We start from the raw sequence: 27,730 nt of genomic DNA on the forward strand, positions 1-27,730 counted from the left end.
TGATCCACAATAGACACTATTAAGTTAGAATTCGTTGGTGGTGTCAGCCGTACAAGGTCAGTCTTAGTATTTTATTTCTTCAATTGTCCGAGCAATGATAAAGAAGTTTCTGGCGATGGAGCCGTGACTCCTCCATCCCTTCCATCACTTTTCCTCGACTGCTGATGCTCTCTCTCCCATACGCACACAAGTTGACCTGCATTTCATTATAAATATCTCAATCAGAATTATTATCTGAATTGTACGTATACAAGCAGTAAATGTTTATAAAGCCTTTTGAATGTTCCACTTAATTAATCCTCAGGGACTGGGACGAATATCTGAATGATATCTCTTCACCAGTCACCAGCAATCTCTCTAGAAATGACGGGCGAATCAATTATGTTCCAGCTCAGCTTCCCATCCAAAGAAAGTTGAACAAAGAAAGAACAAAAATCCTGGACAAGACCATCTCTCCTCCAATCTAATGGCAGAATACTGCTCATCAGCAGATGATGCCCGAGAAAGTTATTACTGTTAAGCGTAGATGAATTCACACACTATTCTCTACCACAGAATAAATCAAAGACCGCATCGAGGTCAACAACAGCCTCGGCAATCGGATTCAAGATTGCTCCTTCCAAACCCACCAATCGAAAGTGGCCGAAAGCGCACCTGGTTCTCAACACCCTGCAGCGGACGATCTATTCCCACTTTGGAAGTCTCTTCCACTTTTGAAGTTTTTTACTGGGCGCGTTTCTCCCGGGAGAGCGCTGCCAGAAGCTTATCCTTGGTGTGCTGCTGAGAGGAGCCAGACTTGACGACGAAGGTGTGAAGGACCATGTCGCCGGTGGCGTTGACCGTAGACTCCACGACCTCGACTTGCTCCTCGTTGAACACGGCGATGACCTTTGAAACAGGATGGGCTTCGAGAGAGCAGCCTACGCGCACGACCAGCTCTTCCCCCACGGCCTTCACCTCCACCAGAGGGCTCTCTCTGACCTTCTCTCTGTCTGCTTCCATGTCTTTGAGCTTGGCCTGGAGCTCGTTGATGTAGGCTATGGCGTCGCCGAGGAGAGAGGCCTTGTCCATCTTCGATATGTTGGGGACGACCGCTCTCAGCGCGTAGAACCGCTGGTTGAGCTTCTCCCTGCGCTGCCTCTCCGCTTCGACGTGGTTGAGGGGCTCCTCTCTGCCGTTAGCGGGCTTCCTCCCTCGCTTCCTCGGCCTCCGCTCCTCGGGAGGAAACGGCTTCTCCTCTCTTTCCCCGGCTTGCCCGGCCGCGGAGAAGTCGATCTGTCTCGAGATCGGGATCGGCGAAGGCAAAGACTGCTGCTTTAGCAGAGGGAAGAGGCTCGGCTGAGGAAGAGGATGAAGAAGGAGACCGCTCTTTCTGCAGTCCCCCAGGTCCCTGCCGAAGATCCTGGTCCGATCATGGCGGTCGGAGGAGAGAAGGGCTCTGATGGCGGCCACGGCTTCCGCGGTCTGCGCCGCGGCCGCGACCGAGCCGAGCTCGAGCACGCCGTCGTCGGTCGGCACCAGCGCCACGGTCCGGATCCCCGTGGACTTGGCCAGGAACCCGCGCACACAGAAATCGGCCATGGCGGTCGCGTCGCTGACCCAGATTGGTTCCCCGGACGCGAGCGCCTTCCCCGGGCCGCCGACGCCGCGCGGGAAGGAGAAGTACATAGACGCGAGGAAGAAGAACTCGACGTCCGTCAGCTTGTCCAGGCGCAGAGCGTAGTTCTCGTCGTCGGCGCCGCAGAAACTTAGCCGCTGGAGCACCTCCTTCCGCATCCACTGAAGCCGGCGGCCTCTCGGCGAGGAATCCTCGCCTTCCTCCTTCTCCCTCGGCTCCCTGCAATGGCCGTCCCCCCAGCCTAGAACGATCTCCCCGGCGGAAGATCTGGACATCTGCCAGAAGATCGCGTAGCTCCAGGAGAAGCCCGAGGGATTGGGGCCGTCCACCATAGCCGCGAGCTTGTCTTGGAGGTCTCTCTCGCCGCCGACCGCCGTCAGCCCCTCCGCCGCGGCCTGCGCCTTGGCTATGTACTCGAACGCCCTCTCCCCCAGCACCGCCACCGCCATGGCCCTGTCCTCCTCCTTCCAGAACCCCATCGCCGCGATCCTCACCGTCCGATCGGGCGCATCTACCCTTCTCGCCGGAGGAAAATTTGCAGATAAGTCAATTGGGGAAGAAGAAGAAGAAGAAGAAGAAGAACTAGGGTTTGTTGGCCCCCGCCTGCCACGTGTCGCGTTCTCGAACGAAGATCAGGTTCCCCCGTTGACTCCTCCGTCCTGGGCTCAAAGTCAACGACCCGACTGTTACTGGGCCGAGCCGGTTTTTACTGGGCCGGGGCCCGGTTCAAACGGACGGTTGGCCTCCGCCGAGGGGCAGTCGGTGGGCCTGGTCGTCAGCGCGGCCGTAACGGACGGTCCACGTGGCTGATTCTTGTGTAAATATCCAATGGAGGTGTGACACGTGGACGCTTTTTCAGCGGTATCGGATGAACATCGATAGTCTCGCGAAGGAGGGGGGGGGGGGTGTTGGCCTCATCTCGAGCGGCTTCCTTCGATCCTCGTCGCGCGATCTGTGGGCGAGATCGATCGCCATGAACGCTCTTCAGTCGTCCAGTTGCGCTGTGACTGGGAGAAATTCCTTGGAATCGGATCCGCGCGGGCGAGCTATACATTGTCGGCGATCTCGGCACGGGGTTGGCCTCCGGTTTTCTTCTTCTCGGAAGAGTGTCGCTCTGACCGGATGCTTCGCGAAGAAGAGTAGCAATGAAGCGAATATCGTCGTAGAAAAGAAGAAGGCTTCTGAGGCGCTGGAAACAGACGCGCTGAACGGTAAACTTGTCTATTTCTCCCATCTCTTCCTGCTTTTTACGGTTACTGCAATGCAGCCGAATTTCTACCACGCAGGCAAAGTTAATTCTCATTGGATTGATATGTTTTAAAGAAAATTGAATCTTTAAAATTTGAATGCTCTTGTGTTCACTTATCGCAGTCCAGTGCGCTGAAAATTTTCCTCCAAAAATGAAAATGACGATGAAGTCAACTATTTTTATGCAGGAAAAGCGACAGTCCCAATTGTCAGTGACGACGAAGTTGCCGTCGAGAAAGACGAATTTGAGGAGGTTGTTGGGGATGTCCAGCCGGAAGCTAGAACAAAACACAGCATTGTTTTTGTTACAGCCGAAGCGGCGCCTTACTCCAAAACAGGAGGCCTGGGAGATGTGTGTGGATCTTTGCCTGTTGCACTTGCCGCCCGCGGTCATCGGGTTATGGTAGTCTCGCCAAGGTATTTAAATGGAGTGTCTGACGCTAACGTTAAACGCGCATCTGACGTTGGGTGCAAAATCAAGATCCCTTGCTTCGGGGGAGAACATGAAGTCGCATTCTATCAAGAATATAGAGCTGGCGTCGACTGGGTAAGTACACGCATATTCTATTATTCTTTCGAATCTTCTTAATCTCCTGCTTCCAATAGTACGGTGCATTACTGATGAAAATAAAACTATTCGTCTGAATGTAATCGCAAATGATTTATATTGATTGTATTTTTTTTGTTCTCTTGCTTAGGTATTTGTTGATCATCTTTCGTATCAACGAGCGGGAAACCCGTACGGTGACATACACGGTACCTATGGGGACAATCAGGTAAATTTATGAGCGTAAATGAACATATTCTTCCTAAAGTCAACATCACTGGCAAACTGACCTTTCTGTTTCCTTACATATTCTCATAATTTTTGCTGTGCATCTACTCTTGATTTGGGACCGTTGCCTCCATCCTCTGGATTTTCTCCCAATTAATCGTTTGTTCTATCTAAAAGTCGTTTTGTGAGTTTGTAAATTCAACATATATGATAGCCTTTTTCAAAAAAAACATATATGATATATGATAGCCTTAACGTTTGATTCAAAAAAAAAATGATAGCCTTAACGTTACCCATATACCATTTATGTGCGCAAACAGTCATTTGATGAGTGCATAAATTCAACTCATATCACAGCCCTGAAATGACGCTTACTACTGATATGATGATGAGGTTGGCTTATAGAAAAGATCAGATTCACTCAATCTTTTTTATTTCATCTAAATTTCAGATCAAAAAAGGTAAATCGCTGAAGTTTTACGTATATTTTATGTACTTTTAGCTAAACTTTTTTCAGTACATTGTCAATTTAGTTAACTTCTTTGGTCCAATGCATGTCTCTTTGTATGTTACACTGTGGAGACGATCCTAAAATAAAATTTCTTCCTACAGTTTAGGTTTGTGCTACTTTGCTATGCAGCATGTGAGGCTCCTCTTGTACTTCCCTTGGGAGGATTTACTTACGGAGAAAAATGTTTGTTCCTAGTGAATGACTGGCATGCAGCGCTTGTACCAGTGTGAGTTGTTATTCTTTCTCATTTCTTCATTTCTTTTGATACAGAAATCCATAGATCAAGCGATATTGTTGCAACAATATGGAGATATCCTGATGACAGTGCTTCTAAAGTAGTGAGTGAAAAACTATTTAAGATGCAGAAAAGATCATTACTGTTTCGGGAAATAATATGTTGAAGTACATATTACCTTGGGTTGGGTCAGACATGGTTATTTTATGGGATCTTGTTATGGCCCAAGAAAAACCAGAGATTTCATTGGGTCAAACATAAAAAATTTACTTGCTCTTAGGCTGTTTGCGACATAATTCAAAGCTCAGTATATATTCATGTTCTTGAAACACGTTGAGGAAATAGCGAGAAAAATGTAATTTTGGTGAAATTTCACAACTTTTCTTGACTTTTTCTTTCTAATGAAATTAAATTGTCACATTGGATTCAATCAATTTTCTCACAGTAAAAGCTAAAACGAGAAATCCACGTACGATTTTTCTGTTAAAAGTTTTCATAAACAAAGATAATGTTGAATGATATAAAAATAGCCATCAAGCAAGCAAGATAAGAATCCAATTATTTCACGTTCATGCACTCCTCTGCTTCTGCTTATATCATATATTGTCTTTTCATCCCCAGCGTGAAAAATCCCTTTTTACCATTGTTGGACGCTATTCATGAAGCCAAGCATTTTAAAAAAATTTATAATGCATGTTGGTTCATAATCTGCTCTAATTTTTTGTAACGCTGTATAGCTTAAAGATCCTAAAAGCCTGCTCTAAACATTTCTGGTAAATTCATACTGATACGTTCCCATGTCGGGGCCGTATTGGTATCCTGAATGTATCTTCTAATTCAACCAAGAACAATTCCCAGTATACAACAATTGAGCAATGTAACACGAGAACGGGTTAGGGGACAAGAGATAGGAGAGGTTCCCAGGGTAGAGAAGAGAGAACGGAAATGACGAGGGGATGGCAAAGGATTGCCAACGAACAGTTGCAGGCTCGGCAGGGGAATGAGGACATCGACTTGCGAGCACAAGGGGATGGAAGAGTCACGACCGAATCAGGAGAGGTGATATCACAGGAGGGAGGTGGAGAGGTTACTGTGTAATTTCCTGCCTCTGGCTCCTTGAAGTGGGGCTGAAGTAGAGTCCATGGTTGGCTGGCCAGTGCTACAGGATTGGGACCTTGTTTTGCCTTCCGCCATACATAAACCTTCTGTCGTATCCTATCAGGTCTAAATGAATGTTTCTGACAGCATTTGGGAAGTATCGTTGAGGAAGTAGTGACTGAATATTTATGCTCGGGACTAGTTCAGATTCATTTTTAGATGATGGCATCAACATTGGATGACTTATCACCACACTTTTGCTGGACCTAAAGTGATGTTGGACTAGGCCGGCAAGTGATGGACTTTGAATGTTTCACAATCTACCTTTCAGGTGAAGACCAGTGATTTGAGAGTGGAGCCTGTTACATTACTCCACCTTCGTGGAGTCGTTTTTGAAATCCTGGTGCAGATATCAGCTGATCTTTAAAGAAACCTCAAAGTCGAACCCCAATAATGCAGATCTCATTGGCCGTCATGGGTCATGCACAGAAAAGATCAGGTATAGGGTGTGTTCACAAGGGGGGGATGGGGTAGGGAGAAAAAGGGGGAATGGAGATGATGACTTTGGGAGCTGAGGGATGTCCTCAGGCAACCCCTTCAGAAATCGCCACCATATAGTTGACGTGAGCTCTTCTCTCTCAACAGGAACTTGGCAGCCCACAGTTCCGTCATTCAGCTGTGACAGCAGAATTACACCACCAGCCCATCATTACCACCTCCCGTGAGATCTACCTTGTGGAAGGACAGGAGTAGACATCCAATTTCACTTGCTGATTCCCTGGTGGCATCAGAAGAAGGCAGAGAACTTGATTCGATGAATATCTAAAACCGTTTGGTGCCCTCTGCGCCTACAGAACGTCTTTGGGCTCAGTGGGGATGTTGAGCTGCTTTTCAAGTGCCAGGGAAATTGGGTTGACCACAGTGTTGTCTACGTGTGTTTCTTCAATTGGTAGACCTTGAAGACCAGACAGAATGATAGTTCTGGGAAGCTTTAGTTGGTTGGCAGCCAAGCCAAATTAGGGAACAGCTGTGTAGAACCTGGGGACAGATTTTGATTTTGCCTCGAGTGCATTGAGTTAATCCTGTAAACATGTGCCCTACTTCGTAACAGACATCCCGACGCTTCCAATCCACAAGACTTTCATGTGGGTGCGAGTTTTGTTCAGGTTGTTCTTGAGCTCGCTCAGAATATACCAGAACACTATAAACTGCTGTGCCAAAAAAACTTGACACTTTGACCTCTATATGCCTGTTAGTCTGCAGGTGGTAGAGGAGGCTCTGTTTCCTGGAAGGCACTTGTGAAGTCTTTACACTGGCCACTGATTATGTAATGCAGAAACACATGGAACAAATGTTGTGTTTGATGAAGGCGCCAACCATGACCTCAACAGTGAAGGGGTGTTGGAAAGGGATGAAGTAGGCGTATTTTATCAACCAATCCACAGCTGCAAGGATGGTGTCCTTTTGGGTAGGGTAGGCCTTCCTTACTGTCTATTGTAATAGCGTCGCCAATTTGACCAGGCACAGGGCGCGGCTACAACAGGCTTTCTGGGGGTAACATTCAGTACTTGACCCACTTGCAGACATTTGCATGCCTGACCATGTGCTTGGAGTTGCCATGCCATCCTGGTCCAGTAGAAATCTTGGGCTAAGTGCTGAAGAGTGCGCAGAACACATGAGTGATCTCCTGTGGGCTGTCATGATCTTCTCGAGTATGCACTTGGATAAGAGCTGATGTGGCTGGAAAGACAAGCTAAATGCCACATACTATAACATCCTAGAGATGGCAATGGGCCAGGAAATATGACCATGGGCTTGGTCTGTCATTATCTCTTTGAGCTCTGGGACAATGGCTACAGCTGTGAGCTATGCATATCCACAGGCTGCAGGAGTCAGATACAAGAAAGAGAGTTGGTGCCTTTGTTCTTGTCCCCCTTTTTGAAGAAGTTAGTGAAGTCATAACCCAGGAACTTGGCGAGCCAATGTTGGTCTCCTGGGTGGATCTTTGTCTGTTCCACCCTATTGCATCAGGCTACGCTGATCATTAAGACTGTAGCCAACTACTCAGGAGATAACAGCGCCACTTTACATGGGGCAGACAATATCCGTCGTGTTCCCTTCACCCTATAAGGCATCATCACTCCTCGTTCTTCTTCCTCCTTTCTCCTCCCAGACTGCCTCTTCCATGTGGACTCCGTGACAATATTTGTGTGCGAGACTATTATTCTTGTGGAACAAGATAGATTGTTATATCCGTCCAGGGAAATACAGCATTACTTCTCCATCTCCTTCAACAGCTGGTACCTCTTGCTTCCTGAAAACTAACCAGTAGAAGAAAGTGAAGAGGGAAAAAAGAGTGAGTCAATAGAGAAAAATGTTATTTTGGGGGAAATCTGTTGCTAACCCATCCCGCTACTAATCGGGATGAGGAGAGAGAAGGGGAACAAGGAGGTAAGCATGGAGAGAGAGAATGAGATAGATTGGAAGATGAGGGAAACCTGAAAAGAGGGTTCCCTTGGAAGAGACTCCAAGGCAGACAGATGGGAGGCAAGAGCCCAGCACAGGAGAAATGGAGAGAAGCCCTATACAACAGCAGGGAGGAGCCTAGAGAAAGATAAATGACAACTTTGACTTCTCAAAGCATGAGTTCCCCTTAGGTGTAGGGCTAGGATACCTGACTTGGGCCTAATACTTGGGCAGCATGTGCTAGCCTAGTACTTGGATCCTTTAAAAGGGCTCCTCCTATCTCTATATATCTGGATATCAGATCCATGGCAAGCAAGATTGTATCTGACCCATTCATCAAGGGCCGTGCTTTATAAGGAAAATTTACTTCTGTATGAAGCTAGTGTTTAGCCATAAGATAGGAAAATAATATATATTTTTGACGAATAAATTACTAAAACTATAGATCTTAAGGTATATTTGTTACTCATAATCCATCGTTTCCTTTCTGAAAGCAGTCTTCTATCTGCAAAGTATCGACCATATGGCATTTATAAAGATTCTCGGACGGTCCTCGCTATTCATAACCTTGCTCATCAGGTATGTTTCCATTCTAGCTTCTCTATTTTGTTGTTCCCTGAATAATTTTAATAGCGCAATTCAAATGTAGGATGTTTATATGATACCTAAAAATATCATGAGAAATTCAAAAGGATAATTCCTCTACTGGTTTTCGATGAAGATACTGAGAGAGAGAGAGAGACAGACAGACAGACTGAGCCACAGTGTTAGAGAGACATAGGCTGACAGAGGGACCTAGAGAGTAGGAGAGATAGTATATGGGTAAGTTTTAGAGAATCAAAACTCTGGTGCCTTTTCTAAAATCGTCTGCCTTACTTTTCATAAGCCAATATTCCCGGGTAGAAGGTCACGTGGTACCAGTTTCCAGATGCTTATGTTCTAACTTTGTTCTTTTGATTATCTCATTATGACGCAAGACTTTTGGGGTATCATATTCTCCCATTCCTGACTTCACGCTATCAGCATAGTTATATTTAACGACTTGGCATGATATATCATGTTTTGATCTCATAGTGCATGAAAATCAGAACATGTAGAAAATACTAGAGATGTATAAGGACCTGTATCGAAGTGAAAGTAAGGGTTTGGAAAGAGTTCTGATTGTGCATTCCGTTGAAATACTCTTATTCCTTATAAAAAGTAGTGGTAACGACAAAGCATTTTTTAATAGTGCCATTTGTGTCCAAATCATCTCTATAACATCATTTTCATCATCACTTGCAATATTCTAGGGAGTTGAGCCAAGTACAACATTCGCAAATCTAGGATTACCTTCTGAATGGTACGACGCTCTGGAATGGGTGTATCCAACCTGGCTAAGGGCTCATGCTCTTGACCCAGGTAAAGCGATCAATATTCTCAAGGCAGCAGTCGTGACAGCCGATCGAATTGTTACTGTCAGCCAGGTTGAAATCATAACCTTGGGTTAATACATTGGAGATCCTATTTAATTACCCTGGTTAATGTGAAAATTGTCCTCTAATTTCTTATCAAGTAGGGTTATGCTTGGGAAATAACGACTCCAGAGGGTGGCAAAGGCCTGCACGAACTCCTTAGCACCCGAAAGAGTGTTATCAGTGGTATCTTTCTGCAAATTTACCTGATCAAGATACGTCTGAGTAGATTCCAACTTTGTTATCTTACTGACTGAATTGGGGAACAGGGATCACCAATGGAATCGATGTCGATGAATGGGACCCTGCTTCAGACGAACACATCCCGTTCCACTACTCCATCGATGACATATCCGGAAAGGTGAGCTTGAAAAACACCAATATTGAGGATATTAATTACCATCTAACCCTCGTAATTTTCATCTTTTGTGGTTTTAGGCAAAGTGTAAGATGGCACTGCAAAAGGAGTTGGGTCTTCCTATTCGTCCCAAGTGTCCACTGGTGTGTGATCCGAACAGTAATTTTTTTTTTTCTTCTTATCCTTCTAATCACGTCCAGTTTTCTTGCAGATTGGTTTCATTGGACGTCTGGACGCCCAAAAAGGCATTGACCTGATCGTATCGGCAATGCCGGAGCTGCTGCAAGAGGACGTCCAATTTGTGAGTGAACAACTAAAACAAGATGACATGTTTCTACTCATTACGCATGAGTCCTTCGAATTTCATTCCCTTTTTAGAAAACCCACATTATGAATCTTTACAATTTGATTAATTGAATGCGAGTGAAATTTTCTTAATTCCGAATCGCCACCAATCTCAGGTGATGTTAGGCTCTGGGGATCCAGACACGGAACAGTGGATGAGATCCACGGAATCAGCGCACAGAGACAAGTTCCGAGGATGGGTTGGCTTCAATGTCGCCGTTTCTCACCGGATCACCTCCGGGTAACTGCAATTTTTATTCTTATTTATTCCCTCAACATTGAAATCGCCCCTTAAATTTACCCAAATCCATCGACCAGGTGTGATATTCTCTTAATGCCCTCGAGATTCGAACCCTGCGGCCTCAATCAGCTCTACGCCATGCGATACGGAACAGTTCCAGTCGTTCATTCCACCGGGGGGCTCAGAGTAAATACACTCCCTATACCCTCTTTTACTAACCTCCGATACTCTAATATTTTCATCTTATTATATACCAGGACACCGTCGAGAATTTCAACCCCTACGCAAGCGAAGGCCAGGGTGAAGGCACCGGGTATGAACTACATCTTTCTTCTTCTATTTTCCAAATTGCAGCTAAATTTCCCTTCTTATGAAACCAGATGGACCTTCTCTCCCTTGTCCACTGACGTCATGGTTTCGGTAAGGCGATGATCTATCCATGTTCTTAAATCTAACCGTATCTCTCCTCTCTAATCACCGTATATCTCTCTCTTACGAAGACGCTGAAACTGGCGACACGGACGTTTAGAGACCACAAAAACTCCTGGGAAGGAATCATGAAGCGAGGAATGGCCAAAGATCTCACCTGGGACAGCGCCGCGGCTCAATACGAACAAGTCTTCCGGTGGGCTTTCCTTGACCCACCCTACGCCAAATAACCTTCCATTCATTCGTTGAGTTATGACAAGACATCCCACCTGCATTTTGTCTATTCCCCAAATTCCTCTGAACATGTTCGTAGTTGGCATGATCCACGCACGATAATTTTTTCCCACTTGATCTCTCGAAAACATGGAGAAGGGCATTATATTAAATTACTGTGTTGTATTGCCGGAGGAGAAAGTTTCTTAGAACAGAATTATCAAACCGCCGGCTAATTCTGCAAGTATTATTCTCTTCTCCGGTGTGTTTTAACGCCGTCTGCGTGTATCTTGAGTTTACAAAACTCGCCTTCTCAGGCGCTCTTCTCCTCGAAGATGTCCAACACGGCCAGCGCCTGATAATTAGAAGAGATACCTCAGCTCCTGAGCTCGCAGAGATTAAACGATAATCTGGGTTTTTAATCTTAATGAAAGAAGAATTACCTCTGGAACGCTCAGCTCAAGCCGAAACTTGGGTCCGTCGTAGTGGTGCAGCAGCGGGCGAAACGCGTCTTCCTCCAGCGGCTCGCAGACCTTCCTCGTCAGAACCCTCACCTGAGAACAAACCCAAGTCCAGAAAAAACGTTAAATCCTGCCAAAGAAGAGTAGTATTGCCTGGGATTTCTAGTATCTGTACCTGGGCAGGAAAGCGCGACTCTCCTTGGGATTTCTTGTCTTCCCACGCTGTCGGGTCGATGTTAGTTCCTCCGAAGCTGGCAGCCTGAACATAAGACAAATCATAGATAATCGTCAGGTTATCTTGGTTTCGTTCATTTTCTCGGATCAATAGAAAGTCCGTCTGGAATCTGAAAATGGTACCTCGAACACGCCGTGGAGCTGGTGGGTGGTGTAATTGTAGAGGAACAGCGGCAGTCCAGGCGTTATCGCTCTGACCGAGTCCCTGTACCTCGACGGCAGCCCTGAAGCGAGATTCCGATCTTTGGTTAGATCTCCCGAATGTGCGTAGAAACATAGAGATAGATAGCAAGATAAATATAGATAAGACAGACAGACAGATAGGGGTAGATTGATGGAGGGATACACAGAGATAGAGAGAGAGAGAGTGCGTCGAAAGATAGATAGACATACAGATAGAAATAGACTGATAGAGAAATACACAGAGAGATAGAGTGCGTAAAAACATAGAGTTAGATAGAAAGATATAGTCATATAACATACAGATAAAGATAGAATGATAGAGAAATACAAAGAGAGATAGAGAGTGCGTCGAAACATAGAGATAGAAAGATATAGATAGATAGACATACAGATAGAGATAGACTGATAGAGAAATACACAGAGAGATAGAGAGTGCGTAGAAACATAGAGATAGATAGAAAGATATAGACATATAACATACAGATAGAGATAGATTGATAGAGGGATACACAGAGAGAGATAAAGAATTTTCTTACCGAAAAGTTGCCGCCGGAGGTTCTCCTCCATGGTATCGTTGTTGCAGACGAATATGTATCCGCCGATCGCCTCGTTCCGTGGCAATGCCTCGGAGGCAGGTAATGTCTTGAACCTCTTATCCACCGCAGTCTTATCGTTGTTGTTCTTGTCACTCTTGTTTCCCTCGCCCTTCTTACCGCCGACGGCTACCTTACCTTTACCAGCATCATTATTATCGTTATTTCTCCTCGACCGCTGGCCGATTCCGTTGGCCACCGCGCCCAGATCCTTGTTGATCAATCCGCCGACGTCTCTGCTGAAGAAGTTATTCCCAAACGCGAGCTTGCTTCCATGGAGATCGAGCAGCCCCGGTTTTGCTACCTGCTGTTGCTGTTGAAACTTGGGCTTCGCGAGCATCTGCCCGGCTCCCATGGCCGGCGGTCCATTGTCGCGATCAACGTTCCTTCGCACCTCGGTTCGATCCCTGGCAAAAACGGGATCTGCCCATATGCTATCTCCGATCGAGAGGTTCGCAAAGCTCGCCGACGTCTCCACGCGGAGCTGATCGCTGAACTGCCAGAACTCGTTCTCCATCGTGTTCTACAAAGCCTCGGAGAATGCTGCAGCCAGGAAAGTTGGTGCAACTTTAAATCTTTCGGTAGGGAACGAAGCTTCCGCGAAGGGGGCCGCGTGTGTGAAAGCTGCCGGTGAGTGGGTAAGACGACGGGGGGGGGGGATGGACTTGGCCGCGAAGAAGACGCGTTTCTGGAAAGATAGCGACGCGCGGTTGCTAATCTTCTTTTTTTACGTTAATCTCTAAAACCCATGTCCCTATTATCCCTTCTAAAGAAGCGATTACCCCTAATCCTTGGTGGGCGGCCACCGGCCAAGCGAGGCCTACTGACTTCTAGAACCTCTCTTCCTTCTATGGTAAGCATCCTCCGGACGACTCTCCCTGTTATTACGCGTGGCAGCATTCATTTCCTGCCTCAGCGTCACTGATGACGTCGGCCGCAACACCCCCCCAACTTGAGAAAATTCTTCATGTCTACAGACTCCACATCATCTCTTCAGTTTGATAGTAATCAGTCATATAAGCAATTAGGCATAACTAACGCCCGGAAGTAACATAAACCTCTCCAAATCCTAACGTTTCTGAAGTAATAGACAAAATTATTGCGATGAACAATCTCAGTTCCATCTCATTAAGAAATCAGTCGGAGTCTGAGCATGGCTGCCCATGTGAGCTTTCATTAATAGTATTTTCTGGCATCCATTGCAGCTGTATTGATCTATCAAAGAGCACGTGTGATATCACGGATTAATGGCATAAAATACGGGGGAAGAGCGAGGGGTAAATCAGAGCCGTTGACTTAGCTATTCTTCTCGATCTTCCAGGCCCGAAGCTTAGCTTTTGAGATCTTCTATCATTTTTTATAAGTTGGCCGGTGTGACGTCGCCGTCGGAGGCAGCGAACACCAGCTGCAGCGCCATCCCCACCCGCAGCGGAGCTCCGTTAGAAGCGGAGGCCTCTCTCTGGGGTCCGACTCTAACAATGGTAACTTGTACTGTGTAGAGCTCACCGAAGACGGCGTTATATAGCTTTGGGGAAAGCAGCACCAGGAAGAAGATTACATGGAGGAGGACTGGGGAGTAGGAGGGAGGAGGCATCGCCTGTACAGAGGGGTGAGAAAGAGGCGCTGGGGGAAATGGGTTTCGGAGATAAGAGAACCCAAGAAGAAGTCGAGGATATGGCTGGGCTCCTTCTCCACCGCGGAAATGGCCGCGCGAGCTTACGACGTCGGCGCTCTGCATCTTAAAGGAAGATCGGCGGTACTGAACTTCCCCGACTTAGTCGATACTCTTCCCCGGCCATCTTCGTCTTCGTCGCGGGATATTCAGGCGGCGGCGGCCGCCGCCGCCGCCATGGTTCCGGCGGAGGCCGGCGGCGCGCCGAAGGCGTCGTCGTTGGTGTCTTCGTTTGAGGAGGACGATATATGGAGAGAGATTGGGGAGCTTCCGGGGATTAATGGCTGGCGGTGCGCGCCCGCGGTGGACTTCAGAGGAGATGGGTGGGAGGAGCTCTCGGGGCCGTCGTTCTGATCCTCCTCCATCGTGCCTAACAAGAGTAGGGTCACTCTATGGAGAGCATTGTCGGTCTGTCTTTGCTGCGGCTTGCGCCGCGTATTTTTCTCTGTTAACTTGAAAGACGGAATTCGCCGTTCGTTCTTTGCTCTGATGAAGTGCTGAGTCTCTCTCTCATTATCGTTCTCTCGCGCACTACCAGTCTACCTCTTCCCCTCTATCTCTTTCGCGACCTATCCACCTCTTCCGCTCTCTCTTGCAATACCTATCTCTCTCTTTCTCGTTCTCTCTCCCACTCTCACTCTACCAATCTCTCTCTCCCTCTCTCACACTACCAATCTCTCTCTCCCTCTCTCACACTACCAATCTCTCTCTCTCGTTCTCTCTCCCTCTCTCACACTCCCTATCTCTCTCTCTCTCTCTCAGCTCTCTACCTCTCTCACACTACCTATCTCTGTGTCTCTCTCTCACTACCTATCTTTCTCTGTTTCTCTCTCTCCCTCACACTACCTATCTCTCTCTCTCACACTTCCTATCTTTCTCTGTCTCTCTCTCTCCCTCACTTCACACTACCTATTTCTCTCTCTCCCTCATCTATCTACCTCTCTTGCGCTACCTATCTTTCTGTCTCTCTCTCCCTCACTCACACTACCTATCTCTCTCTCTCTCTCATCTCTCTACCTCTCTTACACTACCTATCTTTCTGTCTCTCTCTCTCTCCCTCACTCACACTTCCTATCTCTCTCTCATCCCTCTCTACCTCTCTCACACTACCTATCTTTCTCTGCTTCTCTCTCTCCCTCATTCACACTACCTATCTCTCTCTCATCGCTCTACCTCTCTCATACTACCTGTCTTTCTCTGCTTCTCTCTCTCCCTCACTCACACTACCTATATCTCTCTCATCTCTCTACCTCTCTCACACTACCTATCTTTCTATGTCTCTCTCTCAGCTCTCTACCTCCCTCACACAACCTATCTCTCTTTCTCGTTCTCTCTCCCTCTCTCACACTACCTCTTTCTCCCTCTTTCTCTCTCGCTCCCTCCTTCGCATTACCTATCTCTCTCTCTCTCCCTTCTCACTACCTATGATATAGTTCCGGATCTTCCTGGACGTGGATGATGGACGGGACGGGACAAATTTCTTCCCGTCTGATGTCCAGAGTAAGTTCAGGAACGAAGGATGGGACGGTTTTTCGTCCAACAATAAAAAAACCATCCCGTCCAATTGTACCGGGATGGTTTTTCATCCCCTCTAGTCCTCCCGGGACGAACTTTTGTCCCAGCCCTTGTCCCGGACTAAAAAAACCTATTTATATTTTTAAAATATTAATATAATTTTTTTCAATTTTTTAGGGAATTAAGGAGGAGAGAGAATACAAAGGGACATATATACAATTATTTCTGAGCGGGTCCGTCAGCGCACACGTAAAATTACAGGGACTGATGCAAATTGTCATAGCAAGGCTGTGGCAACAGCTCAACCGTCGGAGGTGAATCTGCCGGTTTTCCGTCCAGATTCGTCTGTCCATAGTCCGAGACCTCTGGACGGACAGTTTTCCGTCCATATTCCGGGACGGGACAATTTTTTTGTCCCGTGACGAAAAATCGTCCCCTCCGCATCCCTGCACTATACCTATCTATATTTCTCTCTCTCACACACAAGCTACCTATCAGTCTCTCTCGCTCACTCGCTTTCTATGCATTTCTCTCTATCTCTCTCCCACTTCCTATCGATCTCTGTCTCCATTTATCTCTGCCAATCACTATCTTTCTCTATCTCTATCTCTCTTTCCATTTCAATCTATCTCTACCTCTCTCTCCAGCATCTATCTCTACCTCTCTCTCCATCATATATCTCAATCTATTATTAACTCTATCTGAATCTAGTAATAACTTTCTCTCTCTATAGACATCTATTTATCTTCTCATCATTCTCTATCTATGTCTATATATCTTTCCATTTATCTATCTCTACCTCTATCTCTATCTCTATTACTCTCCCTCTCCCTATCCCCGTCCCTTTTGCTTCCCTTTCCCTTTACTTTCTCTTTCTTTTTCCCTCTCCCTATCCCCGTCCCTTTTGCTTCCCATTCCCTTTCCCTTTCCCATCTCTTTCCCTTTCCCTTTCCCTTTCCCTTTCCCTTTCCCTTTCCTTATCTCTATCTCGATATCCATATCTATCTTTGTCTATTCTATCTCTCTCTTTAGCTCTAGCTCTAGCTCTCTCTACGTCTCTCACCCAAGTGCCCCAGTCTGGGTTGCCGTACATCCAGTATAGGTTTCTTTAATACCTGGCGCACAGATACGCTAGTCGTTGAATAGACGGACTTATTTAATATACTGTACGATAGTAGCTGACTGAAGTTATAACATTACTTATCGCATGGATCCACGTTTTACGTGGAACGACCGTCGCCTTCAGGCTTGGCGCGCGTGAATGCTCATATTCCGTGGTGGTCCGCAGCGTACAGTCGATCTGATCAGCGATCCCATCTGATCCAGCTTTAGATCAGCGACCAGGTACCGATCCTAACAGTAAAAATCCTTGTTTATTCATGTATTAAGTGATTTCAAAGAACAACCTATTTTTTTATGATAGGGAGTACTGAAACCACAACCCAAAGGGATTTTAACCACCACGTCAGAGGCCAATGTCTGAATAAGTTAATACGAATAATTATCAATTTACGATTAGATCTCATATTTTCAACAAATTATCTGAATTATGAGACAACATGTTCATCACACAAGATACATATCTCATTCAGGAGTGCTTGACAATTTTATCCAAAACCTCGCATCAGTCAAACATCATCTCTTAGACTTCATGATTCATCAACTATCGGATATGGACGGCCGATGATGAATCGAATCTATAGCCTCATCCACGTATTTACTCATTTACGTGTCTCTACAGGGTATGTCTTGCATTCATCTTTCATACTTATTTTCATCATAAATTTGGATACCTGCGTCACTTATTCTCGATTAAAAGGTCAAATCCCTCGGGCATTTTGTGCTCAATTATAGATAGCTCAATCCATTCCCGTAGAAATAAATAGCACAAACCATGGATATACACAATAAATTTCAAATACCAAAACTTTAGCCGAAATTTGATTACCAATGACATTCTGAAGGCGATTTATCCGTGGCTTTCTCTGGAGTTAATAACCCATTCCAAACAATTTATTAGTAATTCACGAGAAGTGATATTAATTTGGGCAACATTATAAACTAATATGAAAAAATGATGGAAACTTTGAGCAACATGGGGGTGAGGTTTAGAAGCAGGCAGGATTCCAATGGTGCAGATTTAACTAAATAGAGATTATAAAGAGAGAGACGAGACGAGAGGTATCATACTGGTCCGTAACCCAATTCAGTCAGGACGGGGTGAAAGGATAAACAAGTCAAGAGGGTGTACTTAAGAGTAAACTACATGTCGCACATCTAGAGATACTTCGTCAAATGTGGGTTCTATTTTCTAATTAGGGGATGACCTGTCGTACACACCCCAAGACTGGACATATTGGCAGAACTATTTTGATGTGGTGAAGTAAGGGATATGAATATTTGACGTGGTGCAAATTCGTGCGGTAATTCGCACCGCATATTGCACATATTCACACATAATCGGTAATAATTATTTAACTTAAAATTTTTAAGATAGATGGATAGATTACAGATAGCATTGATAGTGGTACAATCCGCAATCGGTGGTCTAATTCTATGGCAAAAATCACAAGCCAATCGATGAGTATTATGTCGGGAGAAAGACAAAGACAGTGTCGGGTGCTATGGAGCCAGCCACATCAGACTGCGCCAGGGAAATGTAAGTGCTATGAGGAATTAGATGTAGCATGTCATATCATGCTACGATGCATTAGATAAGAATGGCGTCCGCTCAACTTGATATCATGGATGAGAACAAAGAGGAGAAAAATGCTAGAAAATAAAAGGGCGAGCGAAAATCATCAGAGTAGGAACAGAGAAAGAGTAGTTAATAAACACGATCAATCAAAGATGAGATGGAAATAAAACAGAACGGAACAGGGAACAGGGAACAGGGAACAGGGAAACGATGAAGACTTAAAAAGCCAAGAGAGGGGGAAAAGAAATCAAGAATTAGTAGAGCAAAAACTTGTTAGGAGTAATCGTTGACGAGAATAACCGGAAAAGAACGAGTGGGCTGAAAGAATGAGGAACATTCATAAAAATCAGCGGTAAAATTTATCAAAACAAAATCAAAATCTCTTGTCAAAGAGAAGAAGAAAAGAACAAAAACATACAGAAGTGAAATGACCAATCGAACAAAACGAATTGCAAAATCAAGAGTAGTGAAAGAGAACACATAGCGAATGAAAACCTAAAATCAAGAATTCAACGGAGAATGTGCTGCTATCAATGTGGATGGTGAGGAAGAAAATTGGTAATGAATAGATAGATGGATAGATTACAGAGATAGATAGACTGAAAAAAAAGAGAGGGAAACATACATAACTGAGCAGAGAGGAGATATCTGAACTCTGAAGAACCACATAGAGAGAGAGATAGATGGATAGAGATTTAAGAGAGAGGAGATATCTGAATTCTGAAGAATTCACTAATCTGAAATGCCGAATGTAGCAAAAGGCGTTCTCAAGGAAGAATCAAGATAGATACATAGATGGATATATACACATAGAATGAGAGAGCAAGAACCAATATAGAAGATAGATCGATAAGAGCCTTGGGATTGGGACTTGGGGGAGTCTTCTTAAAAGGAGAGCGAGAGAGAGGATGAGGGGAGGGAAAGAAAAAGAAAACAACAGAGAGCGAGAGAGAGAGAGGAAGAGGGGAGAGAAAATGACAGAGAGCGAGAGAGAGAGAGAGAGAGAGAGTGATGGGCCACGCCATCGAAGATCGTCGACGACGTCGTCCGCGCCGCCCGACATAGTCGTCGAAGAGCAGGTGAAATTGCTCGAATTATCGCGTTTTGTTTTCTTCGTTCTTTCTCGTGTTTTGTGTTCTTACTCATCTCGTCTTTACGTCACGGTTGTGACACGCTTCCGCACGTCCCTCGTCGTCGTCACGGGGAGGGGCCCTTAGCCATTTTGGGTCCCCTCCATTGTGCTCTTCTCTGCTTGTTTTCTCTTCTTTTTATGTCTTAATTTCCCCTTTCTATGTGTAATGGGGGGCCATTATATAAGGGCCCCTAATCGACTCTACCTCCTTGTTGACCCACTTAGGGGGCCCATTTGACCTCCTCCCCTTTATATGTGAAGGAAGAGGGGGGCGCTGTAAGTGCTTAGACTCGTTTTTTTTTCCTGAAATTGGAATTTTGCTTAAGGAAAGACAGGTCTCCCCCTCCCACAACAGGAAGAAGGGAGGGTGAAGAAGAGAAGAAGAGGACGGAAGGAAGAAGAAGGTAAAGGGAGAGTCGGGAGATTTGGCGACGCCAGTGAGGGTGCCTCAGGCCGTCATTCCCCCTCACCCCCTCCATATTCTCTCTCCTCATGGACCAGTCCTGCATTGGCTCACCGCGGCTCGCCTGATGGACGATCAATCTGACCTGTGGGGAGCACCGTAGGCCCGCGTCCGCGCCACCGACCTGCCTCCGTCGCTGTCGGACGCGGCCAATGGTCGGGTAGACTCCAGTGGACGGAGAATTCCGATTTTATACTAAATTGGGCGCTGATCGTGTCAATTTCACGGTAACCGTTCTGGCCTTTTTTCGTTCGGCCATCGGCATAACGCCCGGTGACCGATCCTTGGTCCCGAACGTTGAAGTTTCCTTGCGGACGGGAGAATTAGCTCGGACTGAAAGCTATTCATTCTCGGAGTTGCCAACGACCCTCCCCCCTTGCGAATCAACCGGCGACGATTCAGGCATTGCCAATTTCCATCGAGACGGCCAGTCGGGTTGGCCGATTGCACTCGGTTTTGGGCTTTCGCCTGTCCAACAGGTGCCTGAAGGGGCCGGATCCTGTCACCACGTCGACGCCCGTTCGCCGCACCGGTCGAAGAGGAGTTGACAGGCCGCTGCAACCTCTCAGATCCAACCTCGTTGCACCCGTCCGCCGCACCAGGCAAGACGCCGCTGATCAACTCATGCCACTCAGCTACCGTCGGACTACCCGGCGCCAGTCATCCCACGTGCCGTCGTCCACACCGTATTCTCGCACCCTCTGGTCCGCTCGGCCATACGTATTGTTGCCAACGGTCGTCACGGATTGCGTCCACCGTCGAGACGTTCCATCGCTCGCACCTGCCTTGGGCTTGCCGGCCCTGATCCCTATAGGGACGTGCTAGCCAGGCTCACCGCCTACTTGAGCTGAAGCTACACCTCGTCCCGTGCCTCCTCGGTCCCTCCTTCACCCTCCGCCGACGCTCTCTGGCTCCTCTCCATTGCACTTGCTTCAGATGCCACTATCAACAAACAACCTGCACGACAAACCACCCGACAATGAGGTACGTCCTCTCTTCGCCGCTTGTTATTTTACCTTCGGCAGTATACTTTCGTCTTGAGTCCACCGCGCTCGGGCTAGATAGGTGAGAGAGGAAAGAATTGAGAGAAAATTACAACGAAATATTTGAGTGTCTTACTGGTACAGACGAGTACGTTCGTTACGTGCGAGTCCTACGGATTGATTCCGTTCGGCCGTAGAAGCCTACGTCGCTCTGACAAGGTTTGAGAGGCCACCATCGCCGTCACCCGGCGACTCTGTCCAAGCTCGGAGCTCGGCGCCTCCCTGGAGTCGGAGCCTGCACGTACGACACGCAGGGCATTCATTTATTGCATCGTAGTCGCATAACCCGTTAGGGTTACATGCGATACCATCATCTTTTATCGGTACCGAACCATCATATTCGGTGTCGACCGGATGACGTCCGACATCAGAGAGGAAGAAGGGAGAGAAAACGACAGAGAGCGAGAGAGAGAGGGAGGAAGAGGGGAGAAAAAATGACAAAGAGAGAGAGAGAGGAAGAGGGGGAGAAAACAAATGAGAGCGAGATGGTCTACACAAATTTTCACATTCGCACCACACAGAGGTCTGTGTGGTGTGCTGTGTTGTGTGCGAATTTTATGTGCGAAGTGTGGTGTGATTTTTGCACCGCACCGCACAATCATACGAAAGAGATTCGGTCTCACAAAAGGACCATCTCTATGACCAGATTACATGATCTGTTATGCATGCGAACAGACCCAATAGGAAAACACACTCATTGAGTAGCTCATATTTTTCATGCGAGATCTTCGTTTAGTGCCCCCTATATGAAATATGCAACCTCTTGATCAATCACACCCTGCTTTTCAACTGCTTATTCTAGCATCCTCTATGTGCTACTACACTATGTCAGGCAATCAAGTGTAGGTAATCTTACCTTAAATTTATGTGTCATACAGAGATATGGATGACATATTTGTCTCTTTTCTGTTCAATGAATGATCCCTAACATTGTTCCTACTTTAGTCACCACATCGCCTAGAGAATTGGTACATCTACGTGACTAGTTTTTCATCTTCCACTCCCTCCTCAACATCTTGTTCACTGTCATAAAGGTCAGCAGTCATGCTGATATCATTCTCTTCCTCAAATATGCGTGCCATAATGGGGATAACAAAACTCTTCAGTGTCGCTTGAACAATGATGCTCATTATGCGCGTGATGCATGAAATGTGTCGTTTGGCTCTAAACCTCATGTTTCTATCACATATTTTTCTACCTAATATGACAATCATTCTTTTATTACTTTATGTTTTGTTAATCCTCACTACACATAATTACAATGGAAATCACATTAAACATTTTATCTTATAATCAACGTCTCCATTACAAAGCAGTACACTTAACATTATTCAAGATTGAGTCCAGGCCAAATTACTCCATCAGGTAAACAATTATTTATCCCATACACTCTCCATCATGCTTCCTAGAGCTCCCAAAAGTGAGGAAAAGTTCATTGTAGGTCCATTGAGCATTGATCAAGTGAGCAATTATGCCAAAAGTCTACAACCATTCTCCACCATCCACACATTTGTTGTGACTGCCACGCAGTCAACATCAGATAACATGCATGTAATCTCCACCATCATCCTCACAAATAATTTTATCCTCCACGGCTAAATGACCACAAGAGTAGAATAGATCACCTCAGTCTAAGTCGCAAGTTGATGTGTCTTCTTCCGCAACAGTATCCACCCAATGTCATGGCAAGTCCATGTGACAAACAAGCCGACTAATAACAAGATATCCTTTGTCTCTTCTAGCATTCAAACCCTCAAGGGTCACCTTCTGCCAAAGAGTCCTTGTCTACTAGCTCCTCTGTACAGAATTCCACACTAGTACTGGCCTTCAACCCATCATGTTCTTTAGGATGAACAAAAAAAAATATGGTATGAGAAAGAGGCTTGTACTGCCTTCTGGTGGTAGCGTCACTTGGACGACCTTTGTGGCGTCCTTGGCACAACAAGTTTCACACTCATATGTGGAATCATAAGCATGTATTGAGTATTTTAATATTGTAAGAGATCTTCGAGAGAGAGACTGAAGATAGAAGATGAAGAAAGAAAGAAGAAGATGGAAGAAGCGAGAAGAAAGATGAACGCTGAGCGAATAGTTGGAATAGTGGATCTTTGTATTTTCCCCCAAATTTAAGTGTTTACATGAGTTGTGTATATATAGGGGATTTGTAATTGTAAATATAGTAATGAGCCGTTGTTTTATATATCCGTTGTAACGACATCAACGGATATATAAATTCAAAAGTGCTCAATCGTGACCGTTATAACGCACATGGGTCCACCGATCTCATCCGTTGGATCGGTGGACTGTTGCGACAATTATTCTGTTGAGTAATCCTATTCTATCTTTAATCCTAATTTCTATCTTTGATCCTATTCTATATTGAAACTTATATTGGATCCTAATTTCTATCTCTAACGAGTATACGATAGTTAATCATTACTAGCTAATCTTGGTTAAGTCCCTATCGAGCCATCCTGTGACTGTGCCGAGTAGAACTCCTCTTTAACAAATATCAAGGACTGTTTGGTTTGTCCACGCAGCTCAGATGCGCCATAGGTAATATTTTTTAAGCTAAATTTGTCTTCTATTTAGGGTAAAGCGCTATCCGCAATCGACTTGGTGGCTAGTTTGGTGAACATTAAGCTCTATACAAAATGAATTCTATGGAGTAAATAAATAGAAAATCCATGAATAAATCCAATGTAATCTCTACACAATAAAGCACTCTGCTACAAAATAATATAGCACATGAAAAGACATTAAAGTGAATATACCCAAAATTGAATAAAAATCACATTTGTATTATCCACGAACAAGACATGCGAGAAACCATGCACCATGTTATTATTCTATTAATTAAAAATGCAAGAGATTGATGATGCGTAAATTTGAGAGGACTAATTTTGTCATGGTTAATGATTTTTATAGATTTCAGGTATTTAAATATGGAGTATTGAAAAATATTGAAATGTTGAATTTTTAGGTCTTTGATGTAACACGACGAACATGATCGAGCGTCTTATGTTACAACACAAGAGAACGGACACAAACACGATGTGATGAGATGTTATGATGCGTATGTTGAAAATAATTAACGAGAAATATGTCAGAAGAGCCGAACGATCCGAGGTGCAGCCCCATTAAGGACACGGAGAGAGTCGTTTCACAACCAAGCTCCCAATGATCTGTGTGATCAACTCGAAGGCCGTCACACAGATCTGTGTGATCTGTGTGAAACCAAGGATGTCCACACCAACGACGTATACGAATTGATCCAGCACCTTCAAAGAGTTTAACAATTACGTTTTGGTGAGTATTTTTAATACAAATAGATTTCACTCAGGGCAGTAGAAAAATCAGAGACCGGCACTGATGAAGATAAACACGCCACAAAGACGGGAGGGAGAGGGACGTAACCTGTGGGACGAGTTCTGACTATAGTGATGAATTATGGGATGAGTTCTGACTACAGTGCAGCCGTCTCTTGGGCGAGAGGCGAAAAGTGATAGTCTGCGAGGTGCTCAGAAACTCTGGTTGGAGGGATGGTTCTGGCGTTATATGAAGACCTATCAACCAGAAAACAATCCTTGTTGAAGATAATGCAGCCTGAAAATGGTGTCCAATATGTTGAATCCGCGGGCAGATGATAACATAGCGAGATGACACACCGGAGTGGAAATAAAAAGAGTAGACAGGGGCCCGCACAAGACTAACCGTATCGTTGACCTTTGGTGGCAATGGTAGTGGCTCGGGAGGTCAGAATGAGCCACAGAATTGATTGAAGGATCAAGCATGCACGTTTGAAAATGTGTGGGGAAACAGGTGATGATGACTGATTAGATCTGAGACTGCAAGTAAAATCAAGGAAAAACAACGTCCCTCTAGCCTACTGGGACTGATGATGGCCTTGTCGTTGTAGTCACAACGACCACATAGGTTAGGACGGCAGCGGTTCTGCAACGGCGTGAGAGCGATCATTTTGGTGCGGTTATGGTCGAAGTAGAACTTGGGCAGATGGAGGATAAGGAATCAAGCAAAAGTATCCCTGTATAACACTACCGTTGATTAAATGGTGGAGGCGTAGTGAACACCACAACGGGCGTGGCTTAATGGTGTAAGCAATGGTGCTTAAGAGATGAGCGCACAGGTCGACCATGTCGGCGAATGAATTGCCTTTTCTGGGACGATTATAATGTTTGGCAGATTCAATCAATGGCAGATCTGAACTGCCGAATCCTCGATCAATCTTTTGTAGCAATCAAGGAGAAGTATCCCTGATATATCACTAGCATTGATTAAACGGTGGAGGCGCAGTGAACGCCACAACAGACGTGGCTTGATGGTGGAAGCAACGGCGCTCATGAGGTGAGCGCAGTGAAGCTCGACCGTGTCGGCAAAAGAATCGCGTGTTCTGGGAGGATTATAATGTTTGGCAGATTCAATCGATCGCAGATCTGGACTGCCGAATCCTCGATCAATCTTTCAAACCAGCGGGAAATGATTCAGGTGAGAGAAGGTTAACCAAGGTCTTCTAATCCCAACCGGGATATCTGGTAGTCGCTGATGATCTCAAGGATGTGCTGATAACGACGAATCACAAAAATATGATGAACGTCCACTATGCATAATATCTGGATCTGATGAACAACCGTCACGAACAGTGACCCAATCATGCGAAGATTACGAGTCAGCGATGGAGAATACAGAGATCGAGCAGGCCGCGGACCCTTGGCCGACGACAGAATAGAATACATGAGCAAGATTCTCAGGTCGAACTCAAATGGAACGGTGCCAGTTCTAAGAGAGAATCAAGGAGAAAACAACAATAGGAAGAAACACAACACAATACTTTTCTTTTTTTTCTTGATCCAAATTCAACAACTGCACTTTGGCAACTACAATCTGCTCCACGTTCCACACCCCCCCCCCCCCATCCCACTTTTCTTCTTGTAGCAAGAAGGAGGTAGTTATGGGGGGCTAGTGGGCCCCTTTTGAAGGGGAAGCTTAGTGGGCTTCCCCTTCAAAGGAGAGGGGGAGGGGGAAGAAGTCAAACATGGGCTTCCCCCCCCCCCCCCTAAAAGGTCCAAGTAGAACAACAAACAAACAAACACAAATGGGGGAGCCCTACACAGGAGGGGACCTCCCTATAGTCAAAGGATGATCATAAAAAGAATAAAATGACGCTATGATGGGGCCTGTACACAAGGACTGAGCCTTCAAAAGAAAATAACACAAATGGATGACATATGTACCAAGACGACGCAGATGCAGCTTCTCAAACCTGGTAGCGGAAATGTGGGTTCTTCATGTCCGCTTGGGCTCTGCGAAGTGGCTGGTGACGAGTCTGGACGTGCTCTATTGGATGGTCCTTCATCAGTCTTTGTCTAATTAAAACTATCATGTCTCTCTTCACTGTTTCATTTTTCTAGGAAGCATGACACTGATTTTGATATTATTCTGAAGAGAGAGAGAAAATCAAAATCAAAATATTATCATGGAAACCATTAAAGAGTATGATAAATCTGATTAAACAAGATGAGATCAGGTGATCCTATTTATTGGGATTTTGATTAATAGATGACCCCGATCAATCAAATTGGCACTTTGATGATGGCGTTTGATCCGTAGTCACCCCAAAGTAATTGCTCCACTCCGCGTAATGGGTAGTGTAATGTATGGAAATTAGAAAAAGAGGATTAATCATCATACCTGATCCATGAAGGCTCTGATTGACTATCGGGTCAGCTGATCATTCTCCCAGATCATAGCGGCTCTCCTTAGATCAGAAGCAAAACCCCCAATAGATCAGATTGGTTAAATTTGTACGTCAGACAAGATTTTCTATCATGAGATCATTCTGTTCTAATAATATTTCCCTTCCCTAACAATACTTCAGGGGGAAAAAGTGATGTTAGATTGGTCTTGAAATTTGTAGAGAAACATACCACAATGAAAAAATGGGTCTTTGGCTTTGATGGCTCTTTGCCTGCTGCTAGCCTCTTTGGCTGCTGCGACTTTTGGCCCTTGGCTTCAATCCCTGCTGCAGCTGTTCACCTTTGGCTTTGGTGGATGCAGCGGCTGCAGCTACTGGTCCTTGGCTTTAGAGGCTTCTGTCTTTGGCTGCAACCACTATTTAGAATATTTTTTCTTCATTCCTTTTATTCCAAGCTTACACTTAATACATGTCTCATTCAGAACTTCAAAGATAATGTTAAAGTCCTCATAAACATGACCTAAAAAGCCTTGCGTTAACATGGTAATTGTGATCAACAGCCAAAAGGTAATAATTCTTTTAAACAATACAAGTTTATGGACAAGATTGTTGTTAGCACCATACATCGATCATGGAAGGCCTAAAAAGTTCAAGGAAACTGTAAAATAGGCTTAAATACATGCATGATTTTTTACTCATCAGATCACAACATTCATGACATGGCAGCCACACAAAATGTGGTATTGCACGTCAAAGTGTGGTTTGGTATTGCTACTGCTCACACTATTGTCTCATTTTTTAAATATGTTTTCAGGCATGATCTGCAAAAGCTAACAATAAACATGTCAAAAAGCATGCAAAGAATTACAAAGGTCAAATTTTAGACACTATCATTTATTTGATGCAAGACCATACTTATGAAGTACTACTGTGATGTTGGCATCCATTCTAGCCCCACTAGCATCATCAGAGTGGGGGTCAAAGATGGTGAAGACCTTATCCTGCAACTTCCATTCTGTGTTCCCTAAGTGG

General features: G+C 45.3%; 4 protein-coding genes and 1 long non-coding RNA gene across 6 annotated transcripts; 2 read left to right on the forward strand and 3 right to left on the reverse strand.

Moving 5' to 3' along the window:
• LOC144703119 (transcription factor MTB1-like) lies at positions 1 to 2,158 on the reverse strand. Its single transcript, XM_078575216.1, has 2 exons — positions 655 to 2,158; positions 1 to 196 (listed from the first exon to the last, which is right to left on the reverse strand). Exon 1 carries the CDS (start codon positions 2,095 to 2,097, stop codon positions 724 to 726), a length of 1,374 nt encoding a protein of 457 aa, XP_078431342.1. The 5' UTR covers positions 2,098 to 2,158; the 3' UTR covers positions 1 to 196; positions 655 to 723.
• A 313-nt stretch (positions 2,159 to 2,471) lies between these two features.
• On the forward strand, positions 2,472 to 11,167 carry SS1 (glycogen/starch synthase, ADP-glucose type). The gene is made up of 15 exons (XM_078575215.1): positions 2,472 to 2,829; positions 3,055 to 3,413; positions 3,565 to 3,642; positions 4,254 to 4,378; positions 8,449 to 8,530; positions 9,244 to 9,417; positions 9,510 to 9,591; positions 9,675 to 9,766; positions 9,844 to 9,906; positions 9,975 to 10,064; positions 10,225 to 10,349; positions 10,427 to 10,535; positions 10,607 to 10,662; positions 10,730 to 10,769; positions 10,850 to 11,167. Exons 1-15 carry the CDS (start codon positions 2,487 to 2,489, stop codon positions 11,006 to 11,008), a joined length of 1,977 nt encoding a protein of 658 aa, XP_078431341.1. The 5' UTR covers positions 2,472 to 2,486; the 3' UTR covers positions 11,009 to 11,167.
• On the reverse strand, positions 11,155 to 13,017 carry LOC144703120 (B2 protein-like). Its single transcript, XM_078575217.1, has 5 exons — positions 12,406 to 13,017; positions 11,810 to 11,910; positions 11,628 to 11,711; positions 11,435 to 11,545; positions 11,155 to 11,346 (listed from the first exon to the last, which is right to left on the reverse strand). The coding sequence occupies exons 1-5, from the start codon at positions 12,977 to 12,979 to the stop codon at positions 11,305 to 11,307; spliced, it is 912 nt and encodes a 303-aa protein (XP_078431343.1). The 5' UTR covers positions 12,980 to 13,017; the 3' UTR covers positions 11,155 to 11,304.
• A 765-nt stretch (positions 13,018 to 13,782) lies between these two features.
• On the forward strand, positions 13,783 to 14,621 carry LOC144703122 (ethylene-responsive transcription factor ERF023-like). Its single transcript, XM_078575218.1, has one exon. The coding sequence runs from the start codon at positions 14,021 to 14,023 to the stop codon at positions 14,486 to 14,488; it is 468 nt and encodes a 155-aa protein (XP_078431344.1). The 5' UTR covers positions 13,783 to 14,020; the 3' UTR covers positions 14,489 to 14,621.
• Positions 14,622 to 20,791: 6,170 nt separating this feature from the next.
• Positions 20,792 to 26,051, reverse strand: LOC144703803 (uncharacterized). 2 transcript variants are annotated; one of them, XR_013581633.1, is made up of 5 exons: positions 24,700 to 26,051; positions 24,403 to 24,591; positions 22,611 to 24,266; positions 21,062 to 21,220; positions 20,792 to 20,899 (listed from the first exon to the last, which is right to left on the reverse strand). It is a non-coding gene; the product is annotated as an uncharacterized LOC144703803 (long non-coding RNA). The 2 variants fall into 2 exon arrangements; XR_013581632.1 differs by having other exon boundaries at positions 24,403 to 24,551; positions 24,700 to 26,050.
• Positions 26,052 to 27,730: the final 1,679 nt, after the last annotated feature.

The sequence above is a fragment of the Wolffia australiana genome, chromosome 5 (assembly GCF_029677425.1).
Source record: "Wolffia australiana isolate 7733 chromosome 5, ASM2967742v1".
NCBI lineage: Eukaryota > Viridiplantae > Streptophyta > Magnoliopsida > Alismatales > Araceae > Wolffia > Wolffia australiana.